Genomic DNA, 19478 nt, shown 5'->3' on the forward strand with positions numbered 1-19478 from the left:
ATAAAAAAAAAAAACTAGTTGATTTTGATTAAGCCACTACCATTGCCACAGATCAATTGTTGTCAGTGTAGCCAATAGATGTTAATTATATATCATGGTAAGAAAAAAAGCATTTGATTACTTAACAGATGAACAAAGAGAACAAATTACTCAATATAGGATAATTTTATTCTCAGAAATGTCTTTGAGTGATATCAACTAGTATTTAATTTAGCAGAGGACTTCCATGCATATACTACTTTCAGCATTTCCTATCTGTATAGTGCACTTAAAAATCAGAGTTAAAATTGTTAAAGACACTAGAGATAAAATAAATAGCTCTACTGCTCTACAGTTGGCTTCTATCTTGAATCTTAGAAACTTAAATTAGGTCTTTTACTTACCCAAAGAGGAGATTTACTTCCATAAACTTGGTTGAACATTTACTCTTCAGTATCACATATTTTTTTAAAGATTTTTTTTTTATGATAAAGATAGGAAAAGAGAGAAAGAACCTGACATCACTCTGGCACATGTGCTGCCGGGGATTGAACTCGGGACCTCATGCTTGAGAGTCCAAAGCATTATCACTGCGCCACCTCCCGGACCACAGTATGACATATTTTAAGCAAAGAATTTCTCTCCAACTACGGTAGTTATCTCTGGGAAGTCAGAGGGTGGGGAGACAGAACTTTGGTGAAGGGGGTGGTGTGGAACCACACACTCTAATTTTACAGTCTTGTAATCTACCATTAATCAAAAATTAAAATGAAATAAATAAATTAATTTTTTCTATATTTAAACATTTCAAATTTGAGATTAGTATAGCATTTATAAATGATTCACTCTACATGAGTATGGATAGCCAAATAATGGAAAATTTGAAGGTCATATGACAAGGTACATACAGGTGGTCTCTAGAAGATAAAATAGAAGAACAGAGCTGGAGGCATCAAACTCGCAGTTCTCAGATTGTATTATAAAACCATTAAATCAAAACTATCTTGTACTTGAACAAAAATAGACACTCTGACAAGTGGACTAGAATTGAGAGCCCACTTTTGATCACTACCAGGCCACCCCATCACCGGGGCCCTCGTCAGAGAATCCTGGGATTCACACACAGAAATGATGGGCCTAGACCTCTAACAGATCCCTCTCTTCACTGTCACTGGTCATCTTCATCAGGAACAAGATAGCTGACACTCTTATGGGCCTTTACAGGACCTTGCCCTCAATGTGGGTCAACATTGGTAGGGACCGCCCCATTTTCCTAAGGGAGACTGGGTCAAAATACTCTGACAGTTGAGAAAGACTGGTCCTGCAATGAGTGCAGCCTAAAACGTTCCTAGCTATGACCACAGAATTCGAGCTCAGACCTACAGGGATGCAGAGGTTACATGGGCTCCAGATCAAATCGATGGGGTTTACAGTTAACAGTATTTATATATTTTCCCCATATTTGAGAGCTACTCTCTGTCCAGCTCTAACTTTCTAGTCCTATTTCCAACTCTGACACCATCTTCCCAGACAATACCTGTATTAGAAATGCATAGAGCAAAAAAAAAAAAAAAGTATCACTTAGGTTTGGAAAATTATAGGAACTCTAGAGACCCTCCAGATCTGTTGAGAAATCTACGTGTGGTCAAGCCCAACACAGGCAAGCTCAGTGCAGGTCCCTAAATGGTCTCAGACCTTGTAGAAACAGGGGAAGCATCAATATCATGGATGAAACAGTATTGCTCAAATATACTCAGATATGGTCTGGGCATTGGCCAAGGGGAGTTGGGAATGAATGAGAGAACTAACAGAGGTGCTTCCAGAGGTGTGTAAAGTCTCTCTCTCTCTCTCTCTCTCTCTCTCTCTCTCTCTCTCTCTCTGTGTGTGTGTGTGTGTGTGTGTGTATTCTGGGAGACTGAGCATTCCAGATAAGCCCAAGAAGCAAGAGAACATGACCACTAGCAAGTTTAAAAAACAAGTTCCCCGCCTCTTACTCAGAGTAAGAGAAATGAATGTGCATTGTTATAATTCAATTCGGCTCTGTCCCAGAGCCCTGGGGGACAGCAGCGCTGAGTTGAGGGGTGGAGGTGGGTGATATGCGTTCTTAAGCAGATGCGCCATGGCCCGACCCCTGCGTGTGGTGGGGGGTGGGGTGGGGTGGTGGTGGGAGTGGAGTAATATGCTGGGTACCATGAGTCAAAGACTCAGTTGAGGGGCTGGGCTTGGCTGCAGAGCCGGGCGGGGGCGGGCAGCAGGTCCCAAGTGACTCCATGGAGGTCTGGGGCGGTAGCCGCCCAGTGATGCTCACCGGGGGCCGTGCCGCTTCCACCCACGTGTCCGCGAGATTTAAAAGTTGCGCCGGCGCGGGGATGTCAGTGCGGCCCGGGTACCCCGAGAGCTCCCGGACACAAAGCGGAGGGCAGCCGGCACAGGAAGGGTCGCTAGCCCAGAGCTGTCCTCAAGCGCCCACATGCTGCGAGCAGACCGCCGCCGCCCCTGGCTGCCCCCGGGACAGGTGGCCCGCACGCCCCCAGCCCTGCTGCTGCAGCTGTTACTACTGCTCCTCTGTTGTGCGGGCGCCCCCCAAGGTAAGCGGTCCCGCGCCTCCCGGAGCCCACTCCTCGCGCCTTTCTCCTGCCCCATTCTCCTCCCTCCCTTTTTCACCTCTCCCATCGATTTCTGAGTTTTCCCTTCACCCGGAGCTGCACAGGCCTGGAAAGCTGGCATGGATGGCCGTTGGGGGCAGCCAGCGATGTAGGTGCCCCCAACCCTGCTGGAACGCCATTCTGCCCCCACCCCAAAATTCCCCAGGCCTTGTACCTTAGCGTCCTGCTGTTGGTGGAAACTCGCAGATGCCCTGACACTAGGAAATGGCCAGCCCCACCCCCTAGCCCAAGGGTAACCGGCATGAAACTAGAGAAAAGTAACACGCTTTTCCCTTGTTTGCAATTTCTGGAGGGGATGATAGTTGAATAAAAACTGAAGTTCCCAACCCAACCTGCTGATGCAAGGCAGAACGCTGGACTTCTGCAGTGAGTGAACTCTTATTCTGCTCAGATGATCCCGAGCAGTCAGAAGCTCATCCTGGCCATTTTAATAGGGGAAAAATAGGCAAAGTGGATCGTCTGTACAGTTGTGAATGGAAACTAGATTTTTGGTGGTGCTCATGAGGTAGGGCATATAGATGTTGAATTATGCTCTACAACTGGAACTTCTAAGATGTTGTAAACAAACTTAAATCAGAGTTTGGTAATAACAATAAGGGCACCAGATTAGGAAAAGGAATAGACGTTCTCACTCTATGGAGTTAGAAAAGGTAATATGTAAACCGGGTCACTGCTCCAGTTAAAGCCAAGGAAGGTCGATGTGACTTGACAGTCACATACTTTCCACCCTTAGCTCAGAGGGAAGAAATGGGAAATGCAAAGCAGTGTCAGGAAAGGCTTGAAGACAGGACGACAGCATAACATGTTCCATTTCAGAGAGCAATTCCTTCTGTTCCCTTATTCACTCACCCTTGAAAGATTACCTTTCAGGACACCATAAGGGAGCCACACCGCAGAGCTCTGAAACAATGACCCCTCTAGGGCCAGTTGCTGCTCTGCTAAGACTGAATTTGCTAGTAGGTTCTCTTGGTTCTGCTCTGCTCTCCTATCATGTCCTATTAAGTCATGTAGCTCAGTCCTCCCTCAGAGGTGAGGAAACTGAAGCTATTCTCCTAATGCATTTATCTTGATTGCAGTTCTTTCACTGTTTTGATTTTCTCCTTTCCTGAGACAAAGAAAATGGACTGGGGTGGAAGAATTTTCAGGGTGCTGATGGCTGAGTACAGACTGTGGAAGGTAGAGGCTGGTTTTAAACACACACAAGCAAGTCTTGGATTTTATTTCCAAAAGTGCATATTTGCTGGATGACCAAATATCTCATAAATAATTCCTAGTATTTCTCCACCCAGAGGGATAAAGAATAGGAAAGCTATCAGGGGAGGGGGTGGGATATGGAGATCAGGTGGTGGGAATTGTGTGGAGTTGTACCCCTCTTATCCTATGGCTTTTTGCTAATGTCTCCTTTTTTAAATAAATAAAATAATTTTAAAAATCTGCTACTAAAAAAAAAGAGTTAGGTATCTCTTCCACTACACAGAGACCCCCCCATAGACTATTTGTGTCTTCTTCCCTCCTTGAAACCTGCCTTTTGTATAAAAATAAATAAGTAAATAACACCTAGTTTTATCTCCCTAAAAATGTGATGGGGAGAAGGAGAATACAGCAGGCTGTCATCTGCTCTGCTCCCCAAACCCTAAAGATGGCCTGGAAGAAGAAATATGACATGCATAAGAAAATCTGCGAGATCATCTGCCAGGATTAATCAGTATGCAGGATGCAACTGGATGTGCCCCCAAACAACAAAACAAATGTCACAGAACTAGGGAAAAATAAATTAGTGTCAATAGTGCAGCATCCTTGGCAAAACTGAATTAGTAGAGCATGCAATAGGAATAGAAAGATAAAAGACCAGCCAAAGTTTTGGCAGATGAAAACAGCGTGTTCTTTTCAGAGAACAGTATGAAAAGAAGGAAGGAACATTCCTAAAAAGAAGGGCACATTTTGGATACCTACAACAAATAGATTTTAGTTATTTGACTTTATCTGCTACATTAAGTGATTAAGTTCCAAAGCCTAGTCAAGGAATTTTTTTTTTCTTTTATCAGAGCACTGCTCAGCTCTGGCTGATAGCAGTGCAGATTGAACCTGGTACCTCAGAGCTTTAGGTATAAGAGTATGTTTGTGTAATCATTATGCTATCCCCCAACAAATTATACCTAAAATTTATTCAGTAATAATCATTTCTCACTTCAAAATCTGAACTTCAAAGAAAAAGAAATTCTGCACTAAATACTAGCCATGAGATCATGAAAAGCGTCACTTTTATAATAAAATCTTTTTCCTTCTTTCTCTTATGCATGGTCAGTGTATTTACAAATGTGGAAGTTGTTTATATCGTTTGCACAGGTTAGATTGCACAGAATGATCTAACTTAGTACATAAGAGTAGAGATTTCCGTGCATGTGTATGCAAAAAGAGAGAGAGAGAGACGGAGACAGAGACAGAGAATCAGAGCGCACGAGAGAGATTTCACTTTACTCCCTAGTGCTGAAGTGCAGGATCTTGATAAGAAAATGGTCAAAAGCAGTGCAGCTATTCTGGTGTAATAACTGTAGCACTACCTCTGACAATATTTGGGAAAGTATATAGGGTTGCTCTGGGGCTGCTATAAAGTCTACATATATTATGTCTGAGAAGACAATCATACTAACTAGTTACCAAATAGGCAAAGGGAAAATAGTTCTTTTTGTTTGAGTTCAGTCATAGGATATTGGCTTTTCTATAAATTATAGAATATGTGGGGACTAGGGAGATAGCATAATGATTATTTAAAAGACTCCCATGCCTGAGGTTTCAAGGGGCCAAGGTCAATCCCCAGCATTACCATAAGCTGGAGATGAGCAGTGCTCTGGAATCAATGGCCCCCGCCTTCACTCCTTCCCTCATATTAAAATAAATCAAATATTTTTAAAAATTATAAAATATTTTTTATTTTATTTAATTAAATGTCTTGCCCTCTAGGACCTCAAATGCACACAGTTACACTGTTCTTAGAACACTTGTACAGACAGGAGAAGAGAGAAAGAGATACCGTAGTACCATTTCACTGTTTGCGGAACTTTTCCTGGTGCTCTTCATAATGCTCCTCTGTAGTTAGTGCTGGGACTTGAAGCCAGATTTTTTTAAAAGACAAATTTCATTTAACTTACAAACATGGATGAAAGGCAAACCTTGGGAAAGATGAATGTTTTGGCTTACTTTTTTTTTTTTTTCCCTTGCTTCCTTGTGAAAGGACTTTTTTTCTTTATTATTTTTATTTGGGTAAGTAGTGGTTTACAGTTCAGTTGTTGACACGTGTACAATTTCTCATCTCTATGTGAAAGTTCTCTGGAGAGCATAACCTAGGTTTTTTTCCAGCATCATGCACCAGGACACTAAAGCTCTCTTCACCCCCTCACTCCCCTCCTTTCCCAGAGTACCTTGCTTTGGTGCAATACACTATGCCCAGTCCAAGTCTGGCATTGTATTCTCTCTCTCTCTCTGTCCTTTTTTCTTTCTTTCTTCTTCTTATTTTTAAGTGTAGGTAAATACACTTTTATTAATGTAAAGGTAATAGCTGTCTAATTCATCTGCTTTCACATACCTTAAACAATGGTAAAATATGTTCTCCACTGGGTGAGTTGTCTTGAGCCCTAGAGAAACATTTAGGAACTGTTGGTGCACCTCTCTCTCTATCTATCTATGTATCTGTCTGTCTCTCATCTCTAGCAAAAAAGGAGGAAAAGGAGGAAGAGGGTGAAGAAGTGGAGAAGAAAAAAGAAGGAAAGACTTTATTAAAACTAACAAACAAAAACATTGCTTTTACTTCTGGCTTTGAGTCAGAAAGATAATTCACCTGGGAAGGAGCCCGTTTTGTTATGCACCCAGATTGAAGCCTACCATACAGAGGGAAGCTTCAGTGCCTTCATTTATTGTTGTTGTTGTTGTTTTTAACATTTTAATTTATTTATTATTGACTAGAGACAGAAATTGAGAGGGGAGGAGATAGGAAAGGGGAGAGAAAGACACCTGCAGCCCTACTTCACTGCTTGTGAAGCGTCCCCCATGAAGATGGGGACCAGGGACTTGAACCCAGGTCTTTCCACACTGTAGTGTGAGTGCTTAACCAGATGTGCCACCGCCTGATACCCTAGCTTAAATTCGGTGGTGTCTTTCCCTCTTTCCTGTATCTCAGCCACTTTCTGTCTGAAAAATGAACCTAAAATAGTGGAGCCCTGATGATAACACATAACTTTTTCTTTTTTTAATTTGTCTTCTTAACCCAAATAAGTTCATATGGTTTCTGTAAGAGTCATAAAGTACTCCCTTTTTTGTTGATAGAACTGCTAGGGGCTAAGCTAGACACATAATGACAATTTCTTTTTTTCTTTAATTTAATATATATATATATATATATATATATATTCCCTTTTGCTGTCCTTGGGTTTTTTATTATTATTGTTGTGTGGTTATTATTGTTGTTGCAATTGATGGCATTGTTGTTAGGACAGAGAGAAATGGTAAGAGGAGGGGAAGAGAGAGAGGGGGAGAGACACCTGCAGACCTGCTTCACCTCCTGTGAAGGGACTCCCCTGCAGGTGGGGAGCCGGGGGCTCCAACCGGGATCCTTAAGTCCCTGTCCTTACGCTTCACACCATGTTCGCTTAACGCACTGCTACTGCCCAACTCCCATAATGAAAATTTCAGATGGCAAACCTGGAGTCATGGAAGGAAATATACTCCAAATGATGTTGACAAGGCATTGTGGTTGTAAGGGCAACTGCTAATCTTTCTATCACCCAAAATATCCCTTTTCTGGATATTTCATATGAATGGAGTCACAAGATATGACTCTTTTCATCTGTTTTGTTTGGCTTAATATATCTGAGTTTCATCTACATTGTAGTGTATATCAGAGATTCATTCCTTTCAATGAGTAGTATTTCATTATGTGTATTGCCATATTTTGTTCATCTGTTCACCAGATGATGGATATTTGAATTGTTTCTGCTTTGTGGCTATTAATAATAATGCTATAATGCATATTCATGTATGAGTTTTTTGTAGGCATGTAATCTCCTTTTGAGAGAAATGTTTTTATTATTTTCTTAAGGTTTATCTAACAGCTATCTGTATACTAAGTCAGATGCTGAAAAATCTGGTTGCAATAGAAGGGTAGCAACATATACTAAAAATGAGAAATATCATTTAAAATGATTCATAATTAAATATGTAACTTTAAAGAAAAACTTATGAAATTAACATATTATTTTATTTTCAGGTGCTCCAGTATTACTTCAAGGATTACAACCTGAACAAGAACTACAGCTATGGAGTGAGGTAAAGAATTTCTTCACACAAATTAATGAAACTTTACCTTTTACAGTTATCATGAGGATCTGGGCACTGGCACTCCTGGTTGAGTGCACATGGTACCAAGTACAAGGACTTTCAGTTCAAGCCTCCAGCCCCTACTTGCAGGGGGGAAGATTCATGAGTAGTGAAGCAGTGCTGCAGATGTCTCTCTTTCTGTCTATCTCTCTGACTCCCCATCCTTTCTTAATTTTTCTCTGTCCTATGAAATAAAAACAAATATATAAAAATAATAAAATTATCATGAGCAGCCAGAGAGGTAGTACAATGGATTGTATTTACTTGTGCTTCCTATTATGTATTGATATATATAAAGAAAAATTAAAACAAACAACTAAAAATGTGTGGGGAAAGGAACAACAGGGAAAACAAGTCAAACAGAAATGAAGTCGATAACAAAAACTGAAGGCAGAAATACGTTTTTAAAAGATGAGGACTAATCAACAATATGAACAGAATGATATATCTGATAGTTCAATAAGTTAATGAACAGAGGCAGTATGATATTCAAAGGCAGGGGGCTTAGGGCAGGGGGCTGGGGGCTGGGTACTCACCCAGTAGAGCACATACTTACTGTGTTTGAGTCCCAGCACATCACATGGCAGCACCTGCACAAGGAAAGTTTCACAAGCAATGGAGCAGTGCTACGAAGTGTTTCCTTTTCTCTCTAGTTTTCTATTGCTGCCTCTCACCTTATAATAAGTAAGTAAATAAATAAATAAATAAATAGTCTACCAGGGTGGTGGAATCTTGCAGGCTTGAAGCTATGTGATAATTTTGATAGAAAAAATAAAGGTAGAAGGGAAGATAAAATTAAACAAGATAGGGACTAAAAAAAAGACGGGCATAGAAAATAGAGATTTGGGGAGTCGGGCTGTAGCGCAGCGGGTTAAGCGCAGGTGGCGCAAAGCACAAGGACCGGTATAAGGATCCCGGTTCGAACCCCGGCTCCCCACCTGCAGGAGAGTCGCTTCACAGGCGGTGAAGCAGGTCTGCAGGTGTCTATCTTTCTCTCCTCCTCTCTGTCTTCCCCTCCTCTCTCCATTTCTCTCTGTCCTATCCAACAACGACGACAACAATAATAATAACTACCACAATAAAACAACAAGGGCAACAAAAGGGAACAAATAAATAAAGTAAATATTAAAAAAAAAAGAAAATAGAGATTTGAAAAAGAAAACTTTTAAGATCTGCTACAGACAGTTGGTAATGGTTGTAAATAGCACTTAACATCATTGAATTCAATGGATGTTATGGTATATGAGCTGTATTTTAATAAAAAAGGACCAACAAAAGTATTACATTATAACTGTTTTTGATTTAGACAAAATTGACAAGTTCTTGAAAAAAAATCTAAACACTAAAGAAACCATTTCTTCTTACTTCGTTGGCCAAATCCTCCTATGTCATTAAGTTACACAGTGCATATAACTATCTACTCCAGAAAGGAATTTTCAGTTTGAAAGAACTTCTTTTCTGTTCTTTCAGGAATTTTGTTTATCCTCAATAAAATAGGAGTGAATTAAATGCTTTATCTGCATCAGCACTGAGATATATGTTTTTCTCCTTTAATCTATAACTACTATGTATTGCATTAGTAAATTTCTTATTCTTAAATTATTAGACCAGAGATAAACTTCAAAAGATTTTTGGATATTGTATCTGTATACAAGAATCTGTAGGGACTAGGAATTTGCTAAGTGTGTGGAAAGTCTGTTTTGCATATATGGGGTTCTTGGTCTGGTCATCAATACTACATATGAGAGAGCAATGCTCTGGTCTCACTTTCTCCCTCCCAAATAAATAAACAAGCAAAAATCATTAAAAATAAATTTCTTTTCACTTAGAAAATAGAACTTAATAATAAAGTTTCTAAAAAAGTAAAATAAAAAAGAATGGATTAACTTACTGTTTTGTTAACAATGACAACAAAAACTCTAAGAAGGAATAAACTGCTGTAGTCAAAAGTAAATCGTAGGGAGGCTGGGAGATAATTCATATGGTAGTGCACGTTCCTTCCCATGTGCAAAGTCCTACATTCAAACCCTGTCACTACGTAGGGAAGAGGAAGAAGAAACTTAGCAGATAATAATGTATAATACAGAAGCATTCTAACTGGAGATCATCTGTGTTTCTGTGGACAGTCTTGGAAAACTACTTCAGATAATGCAGGAAGAAAATTCAAATTGTTATGAACACTCTATAAGTTCTTTTTTAAAAATAGAAAATGGTACTTTAAAAAGATGCTGGGCATATATATATTTTTTTTCTACTGGACATTTTTAAAAAGTACAGAACTAATAAGAAACTAGACACACGTGTTTTTCAGATTATATATAGAGACCCAACTAGCTTCAAATACATTCACCAATGGACTCCATAGAGTTCTCCAAGACAATGAGTTGCACTCAAAAACATTAGAACCATAATTTGAGTAAAACAGACAAGTGCATACCAAATGGACATTGTTTCTCTATCTTTTATAGAAAGAAGAACAGAGATTGGAAAGCTTTGCCATTAACTCCTGATTTGACTAATGTTTTCCCTTATTCTGATGCTTTTGTTCAAACAATACTAATGCACTAACTTCCAGGTTAACTTCCAGTTAACCTGGAAGTTCAAGAGTTCTATATTCTCTATTCCACATCACATAAGATGAACAGCATGCTCTGTGGGTGGACTGCTTTCCCCTTCAGTGTGTAATGTCCTCAAATACCTAGGTATCACACAGATTTCAGGAGGAACCACTTCTTCCTATACTTTTAAAGCCAACTAACAAATAAATAAATAAAACTAACAAATGGGTATGATATAATAGTAATTACACAAAATTCAGTGCTAAAAGAGGAATATAAACAATAAACAACCAAAATAAAAAATAAACAACCAAATTCTATTTTTTAAATTTCTTTATTGGGCAATTAATGTTTTACATTCAACAGTAAATACAATAGTTTATACATGCATAACATTTTCCATTTTGTTATATGGAAAACTGGAAAATGCTATCCAAATTCTATTTTTAACCTTTTCCCACACCTCAGTTTAACAAAATACTTAACACTCATTCTGAACAAGCTAGATATGACATATATTCTGCCCATGTGAAATGTTTATCACTGTATGTATGTTAATTTTTTACTAGTATGTTTTATTCATTTTTTTGCCACCAGAGTTACTGCTAGGGCTAGGTACCTACACAACAAAGTCAATAGTCCCAGCAGCCTTCCCCCACTCCCTTTTCTATCTTTTATTTGATAGGACAGATAAATCAAAAGGAAAGGGGAGATAAAGAAGGAGAGGGAAAAGAGATATCTGCAGCCCTGCTTCACCACTTGTGAGGCTTCCCCCCCACCCCCTGCAGGTGTGGGCACGGTAACATGTACACTTAACCAGGCATGCCACCACCTGGCCCCTGTGTCTTTATTTTATTTATCTGTGATTCTAGATTTGTATGTCATGAAAGGGAAAATGTATGTAGGTACAAAGAATAAATACAATGATACATTTCAATAATATCACATAATTTTTCTCTGGGATATCATGTATTTTAGAACATATTCAACTTGGAAACAGTAGAGAACATGAGAAGTTTTTATTATTTTAAGATTCATTTGTTAGTTTGCTTATGTATTTATTATGAGAAATGAAGGTAAGAGAGGACCAGAGCACTGCTCACCTCTGGATATGGTAGTGCCAGGGATTGAATTTGTGACCTCTTAGGCTTCAGACATACAAACTGGTGCTCCAGTAAGCTGAACTATCTCTCAGAAGCTTGAGAAATTATGACTGAAAAGCATAACAATTCCCTGCCCCCTTTACTTCATGTCAGGATGGAATTTAAATTAAATGGATCAACAAAAAACTCTGGGACTAGAAGGGGACTCGCTGAGATACTTTATCATAATAAGACTCAACCTAATTCATCCCAGATAGCTAAGAATCTGTAGAATTTTTTCCTGTCCCATTTAACAAAGCCACTGAGAAAGAAACACTAGAAATTACTCTGAACATCTAACTTAATGCTTAACTTCTCAGCATTCTGTTTTTTGTAATTAATAAATACATATATTGCAAATCAAATTATACAGTACAGTTTCAATATTAATACTTTGTGCTATAATTTATTAACTTTCAATTGTACTTTTTAAAGATAAAAGCTGAAAATAGTCCTCAGCTTCAGTAAGCTTATTTTGTAAAAATAGAAATTTTGTTTTGTTTCTAAGAGATGATATAGTGACTCTTATTTTTATATTTATTTATTTTCCTTTTTGTTGCCCTTCTTGTTTTTTATTATTGTTGTGGTTATCATTGATGTTGTCATTGTTAGATAGGACAGAAAGAAATGGAGAGAGGAGGGGAAGACAGAGAGGAAGAGAAAGATTGTGAAGCGACCACTTGTGAAGCGACTCCCCTGCAGATGGGAAGCCAGGGGCTGGAACCGGGATCCTTACACCAGTCCTTACACTTCGCGCCACTTGCACTTAACCGGCTGCGCTACCGCCCAACTCCCTCTTTCCTTTTTTAAAGTTCATATATGCCTTTATTAAAGTGTTGACAGTTTTCTGGGGCCGAGTGGTGCTGCACCTGGTTAAGCGCATGTATTATAGTGCACAACGACCCAGGTTCAAGCCCCTGGCCCCAACCTGCTGGGGGAAAGCTTCACAAGTGGTGAAGCAGGGCTGCAGGTTTCTCTCTGTCTCTCTCTCTCGACCTCCCCCTCCCTTCTTAGTTTCTCTCTGTCTCTATCAAATAAAAATAAGTTTGTTTTTTTTTTAAAAGCATCTATAACTATTATAAAAATAAATAAATAAATAAAGTGTTGAAATGCACTGCAAACAATGATAGTTTGTGGTAAAGTGGTGATCAGATATATTCTATTTTAATGTTAGCAATCCATAATGCCTAGACTTAGAACTCTTTTCTAATGCCAGTTCTTTGGTAAACTAGTGGACTAGATATATTGTATAAGAGCTTTTACTGTGTGCTATTTATTACCTATGATGATGTTGTTATATTAATTTAGACGGTGTCATTAATTTCACATCTAGCATGAAAGCAAAATATCCCTTAATTTTGAGAACATTCTTTAGTTATTTTTCACATTTCTGAATTATATGAATACCCAAAGTTCTTTCTCTTTGATATTTGATATCAAGATAATACTTTATGATCATCTCTAACAGCTTTTTTCTGAAAATATATGCCATTCTTGGGGTATCCATATATTGGAGATGTATACACCCCAATTTCAGGATTTCCTTAGGAAGTTTAAGGAAACTGAAACTTTCCTCTCTCTTGAGCTCAAAAGACTGAATGGAAGTTTTGTTAGTGTTACATAGGTAACTTAATTTTGTACAATCAAGTTTTACAAAAACTTCTTTACAAACTTTTGTCTGCTTACAAGATGTAACTGTCTTTTTTGTTTTCTACAGTTAGAGGATGCGTGTTCATCATTCCCGTCCAGTGATCCCCAGCCTCAGGTAATTCCAGAAGAAGATATTTCCTAATGACATAATGTCCTGAAATATTTAATTTCTTCTTATGGGCCTGTCATTAGTTTATGAACTTATTAAAGCATGCTAACATATTATAAATTACTACTGTAGGTAATAATAATTGAGATAAATTTGTATTGAAAATGCTAGGACTTTCATCTCTAACTAATAAACTTGCAGCTAATATCCATATATTTTGGAAGTTAAAATGCCATTTTCAAAATCAGATTCAGTGTTAGGTTTAAAATATTTTACCAAATAGAAAATAAAGGGCATTTAAGGTCAACAAACATTTTAGTGGTCCCGGAGGTGGTGCAGTGGATAAAAGCACAGGACTCTCAAGCATAAGATGAGTCCCCAAGTTCAATCCCCGGCAGCATATGTACCAGAGTGGTGTCTGGTTCCCCCCACCTCTCTGCTTATCTTCTTCATAAACAAATCATATGTGTGTGTGTGTGTGTGTCTACACAGACACACACACACACACACACACACACACACACACATATATATTAGCTTGAGAAAACTCTTTGAAGAATAATTGCAGCTCATTAAAGAATTGCTTAATGTAAAGGATTATTGAAGAAAATAGAGTTTGTTTTGAAACTTTTTCTGTTAAACTTCTATCTTGTTGCAAAGCCTTATCTGGCTTAGATATTGTTTTCTAAGGAGACACATATAACTTACTTTATTGTTCTTTAAGTTGAGAAATAGATTTTTGATTTGTGATGGCATTAAATTTGTTTCCTTTTATTGTGTTGTTTTTTGCAGCACTTCTAAGGGAACAGTGAAGGGAGGTTCCAGAGATCAATTTCCATATTTTTGAGGTGCTTTTTCCCATTCCTGAAGGGAAAAATGAGAAAGGGTGTCTTAGGGCTAATATTATATTTTTTCTTCTCTGTCAATTCCCAACTGTATACTTTTCATTTCCATTGTGACACAGAAATTGTTTCAGGCCGGAAATCCTGTATCCTAGGCTACACTCAACCAACTACTGAGCCATAGGTGCTATTAGGCAAGTGACAGTCTCTAAGAATTTCACACATGAGAGTCATAGTTGTGTTCTTTACACCTCTCAGCATTATTTTTTTTAATATTTTATTTTATTTATTTATTCCCTTTTGTTGCCCTTGTTGTTTTATTGTTGTAGTTATTGTTGTTGTCGTCGTTGTTGGATAGGACAGAGAGAAACGGAGAGAGGAGGGGAAGACAGAGAGGGGGAGAGAAAGATAGACACCTGCAGACCTGCTTCACCGCCTGTGAAGTGACTCCCCTGCAGGTGGGGAGCCGCGGTTCGAACCGGGATCCTTATGCCGGTCCTTGTGCTTTGCGCCACCTGCGCTTAACCCGCTGTGCTACAACCCGACTCCCCTCTCAGCATTATTTTAAGGCCTAAAATGTGTATTATGTATATGAAGTATTTTGTCATTTATTAAAATACTATATAAATGGAAGCCATTTAACATTACTAGTAAATAACCCAACACTTTGCATAACAGGTAAACAAATAGAAGAGAGGGGCCAGACAGTGGTGCACCTGGTTAAGCACACACATTACAGTGCACAAGGATCTGCGTTCAAGCACCTGCTACCCACCTGCAGGGGGAAAGCTTCACGAGCGGTGAAGCAGGGCTGCAGATGTCTCTCCATCTCTCTCCTCTATCTCCCCCTCCTCTCTCCATTTCTCTCCATCTCTATCCAATAATAAATAAAATAAAAAGATTAAAAACATACAAACAAACAATAATAAATTCTTAAAGAAAAAATAGAAAAGGACAAAGTAAACCTCTGGTGCTAGGGAGGATGTTCAAAGAAGCTGTTGCCTTGGCTCTACTGTGTTCCTGTTATGCTATGCACCCGACAACATTAAACATGCACTTTTGTCCAGTAGTGGAGAATAGCTGTGGCTCTGCATGATCCTACTGACATATTTTCTTTTTTTTTTAATTTTTTATTTAAGAAAGGATTAATGAACAAAAACATAAGGTAGGAGGGGTACAACTCCACACAATTCCCACCACCCAATCCCCATAACCCACCCCCTCCCATATTAAGAATATCTGGAGCTATAGATCAAGTTTTACAGGTCATGAATTTCTAATGACAATATTGTTAACTAATAGCTATGCATCCGGCATACTATGCTTGGAGGTTTACCTACATTTAATCCTTCCAAGAATTCTCTGCAGGGATATTGTCATCTTTGATTTATGAAGAAACTGTGGTTCTTAGGGAGGTTAGGTAACCAACCCAAAGTAACACAGAGTAGAAGTGGAATTGTCACAGCTATAGAGTTGAAGGCTGCTCAACTCCATAGCACATCATTTTAACCACTGATTATATTGCCAGCCACCCCCAGTCCCAATTCCACCTCCTTACTACTTCTAACATATATTTACTAAGTAGTCAATTGTTTATGGTATTACTGAATTGAATTTTTGTGCCAAGGAGGTTTCGTCCCTGCTTGTCCATTTGTACCACTCCCCACCACACCCAACTGACTGCTAACCACAAGGAGCTCTGCCCTATTTCTGTGCTCAAATCCTTTGAAAAACCTGATTCTGGGGTGTGCAGTTAGCAGCCTGAAAGAGTGGCACCTCAGATTAGTACACCCCACACAGTTTCTGCAGTTTCACCTCCCACTGTTGGTGAGCAGTTGTAGGATTTTCAAATTAGCCAATCATGAGTAATCTCCATCGAGGTTCACAGTTTTCACTTGTACAATCACACTTTGCTACAAGCTAAAGAGGTTAATCCCTCTTTTGGCACTACCCAAGTAACTCATTCATAGCTTTTCATGGACCTTAGCAAGTACTGAGAACTATGAATTAGGCACAGTGTAATCAGTGTCTGTATACACTACATATTTATTTTTTTCCTCTTTTGAAATAAAGCTTTATTTCTAGGAGCAATTTTTTTTTGTCATGACTTTCATTGCTATGATTTCTCTTCCCCTACCCACCCTCCTTTACCCCATTACTTTGTGAGAACGATGGTTGTTATAGGGAGTGGGAAGGAGGTTATAAGACTTTGGTGGTGGGTACAATATGGGAGTATACCCTGCAATCTTGTAAACCATTATTATAAATCACTAATAAAAATGACATCGAACTTAAAACCAACAAAATTTTATTTATATACTTTTGCTTTGTAATGTTGGCTGATAATTTGCTATGATCTCTAATCAAGAGAGACTCCAGTAGAGTTTCAGTGAACTGTAGGAAAGACTCTGGGTAGTTGGAATACAATTGTGCTCTTAATATTCTATAGTTGTGTCTTCTATGCAAATGTTGCTAAAGTTAGAAGCATGGCCAATATATCTTCTCACTTCCATTAGGCATCCAATGCATTGGAGGAACTTTGCTTTGCAATTATGGGGACACCACGGAAATCACAGGTAAAGTTAAAATAGTGTTTTCTTTGTAGGTAAAACATTGCTGAGTAATAATCTTGGAACCTTCTAGAAGAAAATATAACCAATTTAGGAAGTATGTCAAGAGGAGTTAGTTTCTTCTGTCTGGGAATTATGGGGATAACCATCCAATTGTAAAATCTTGTGTCCCATCAAATATAAGATATGCTCCAGCTGATATGAGAATTTTTGGATAACTTTGACTCTTTTTCTCTCCCTGAACCACACTATAATTAGAGAACAGATACATATCTCTAAGCTTGGAGGTTAGGATATGACTTTTAGTTAAAGATAACTAAGTAAAAGTAAGCTATGTTGTCAATGTCAGTTTGAATTTTATGTTTTCATTAAAATGTATGGATTTCTTATTAAAATTGTTTGGCTCTTTTGGCAGAAATTTCATCCTGAATCATGAGTAAGTGGGAACTTGAAAAATAATAGAAAGAACCAAAATTAATATTACGTTCAGAATCTCATATATAAAGTGACTCATCTTTAAACTACCTTACTAGAGGGCTAGGTGGTGGTGTACCTGGTTTATCTCACATAGTACCATGTACAAAGTTCTGGGTTCAAGCCCAGGGTCTCCACCTACAGAGGGGAAGCTTCACAAGTAGTGAAGCAGTGCTGCAGGTGTCTTTTCTTTCCCTTTCTATCTCCCCATTTCCCTCTCAATTTTTCTGTGTCTCTATCCAATAAAATAAATAAAATATTTTAACTACTTTACTAGAAATGAGATCTTCAGATACCTTTTTCTTTTTCTATCTTTTTTTTTTTTTTTGAACCAGAGCACTGCTCAGCTCTGGCTTATGGTGGTGCAGGGGTTTGAACCTCGGACCTGGGAGAGAACTATCTTTTTCAATGGTGGTTCCAATTAAACCTATTATCATTGGTACATTCTAACTTTGTACAATAAGTAAAAAAAAAAAACCAAAAAAAAACAACCCTGCTACTTTGGAAGCATGTGATTATTCCCTGAAACTAATAATGTGTTTTAAATGTGTGTTGTTCCAGTATTTTAATGATGATGATGTTGTCCTAACAATTTATTTTTCTTTCTAAATAAGATAAATGATTGTGATGTTGACATCCATACATTTCCTTTTGTGTTAGAGGCAAATAAGAACAAGAGAGAACACACAATAACAGGAAAAAATTAACTTTAAAACACATATATAGGACTAGGAAGGCAGCATAATGGTTATGCAAAAAGACTTTTGTACCTGAGGCACCAAAGGTCCTAAGTTTCAATCCCCAGCACTATCCTCAGCCAGAACTGAGCATTGCTCTGGTAAAAATAAAATAAATTAATAAATCTTTAAAATGAATAACACACACATTTTTGAGGTAGAGTAGAATATAGAAAACTTTATGGAAGAAAGCAAGGCTGACTCATAGTCTGACTCACTGATAACTAAAAATGGTTTGATGTGATTATTTTGATAATAATTTCCAATTCCATTACTACTGAACACCTATAATTTCTATTACGTTTTTGTATGATTTAATAATGATTTACATAAATACAAGATTACAAGGTTATGGTTCTACACCACATCCATCATCAGAAATTTTCTCTTAATCAAAAATGCTATTATGAAGATCTTTGTTTACATCTTTATTTATTAATAGCACTTAATTAATTTCCATTTTTTCTTTCTTTTTTAATTATTGTATAGGACAGAAATAAATTGAGAGGAGAGGGAGAGAAGGAAAGAGAGAGACACGTGCAGCCCTGCTTCATCACTAGTGAAGCTTTCTCTCTGCAGGTGGGGACCAGGGGCTCGAACCTGGGTCCCTGAGCACTGTAATGTGTGCACTCAACCAGGTACACCACCACCTGGCCCCCCTTAATCAATTTTCTATTTAATTCTAGAGCAATAAATGGTTAACTAATTTTTGTGTTTTAGCAATGTATTATATGTTTTTTAGTGATATAGCAATATGTAAATCTTTCTTTTCAACAGGATGTAGATGAAAAAGATAATGCCAAAAGGGTAAGGTTACTTCCATAAATTTATTTTTATGTGTGAAGATATAATAAGTAAGTGGTAAGCTAGGTCAGCAGAACTTGCATGCATTCGGTTCTAGGTTTGATCCTTGGCCCCACAAATATCAGAGCTGAGCATTGCTCTGGTGGCTCTCTCTCTCTCTCTCTCTCTCTCTCTCATAAATAATTAAATAAATCTTTTAAAAAAATAATAAGGGGGCTGGGCGGTAATGCAATGGGTTAAACACACATGTCTGAGAAGCACAAAGACCAGCTTAGAGATCCCAGTTTGAGTCCCCGGCTCCCTGACCTGCAGGGGATCGCTTCACAAGTGGTGAAGCCGGTCTACAGGTGTCTATCCTTCTCTCCCCCTCTCTGTCTTCCCCTCCTCTCTCCATTTCTCTCTGCCTTATCTAATAACAACAATAATAATAACCACAGCAACAATGAAACAAGGGCAAGAAAAGGGAAAGGGAAAAAAATTAAAAGTGGCCTTCAGGAGCAATGGATTTGTGGTGCAGGCACCGAGCCCCAGAAATAACCCTGGAGGCAAAATAAAATAAAATAAAATAAAATATAAA

The 19478-nt window shown here is 38.3% G+C and overlaps 1 protein-coding gene across 1 annotated transcript; it reads left to right on the forward strand.

Moving 5' to 3' along the window:
- Window positions 1-1930: 1930 nt before the first annotated feature.
- NMU (neuromedin U) lies at window positions 1931-18922 on the forward strand. The gene is made up of 6 exons (XM_060188461.1): window positions 1931-1978; window positions 2333-2567; window positions 7906-7964; window positions 13433-13480; window positions 16833-16892; window positions 18875-18922. The coding sequence occupies exons 1-6, from the start codon at window positions 1931-1933 to the stop codon at window positions 18920-18922; spliced, it is 498 nt and encodes a 165-aa protein (XP_060044444.1).
- Window positions 18923-19478: the final 556 nt, after the last annotated feature.

The sequence above is a fragment of the Erinaceus europaeus genome, chromosome 3 (genome assembly GCF_950295315.1).
Source record: "Erinaceus europaeus chromosome 3, mEriEur2.1, whole genome shotgun sequence".
Classification (NCBI taxonomy): Eukaryota; Metazoa; Chordata; class Mammalia; order Eulipotyphla; family Erinaceidae; genus Erinaceus; species Erinaceus europaeus.

Excerpts from the sequence above, each read along its gene's own strand:
- NMU (XM_060188461.1), top strand. The coding sequence starts at position 1,931 with ATGACCACTAGCAAGTTTAAAAAACAAGTTCCCCGCCTCTTACTCAGA. Across the intron at positions 1,979-2,332 it reads TTCCCCGCCTCTTACTCAGA|TTGCGCCGGCGCGGGGATGT; the intron begins GTAAGAGAAATG and ends GAGATTTAAAAG. Across the intron at positions 16,893-18,874 it reads GGACACCACGGAAATCACAG|GATGTAGATGAAAAAGATAA; the intron begins GTAAAGTTAAAA and ends TCTTTTCAACAG.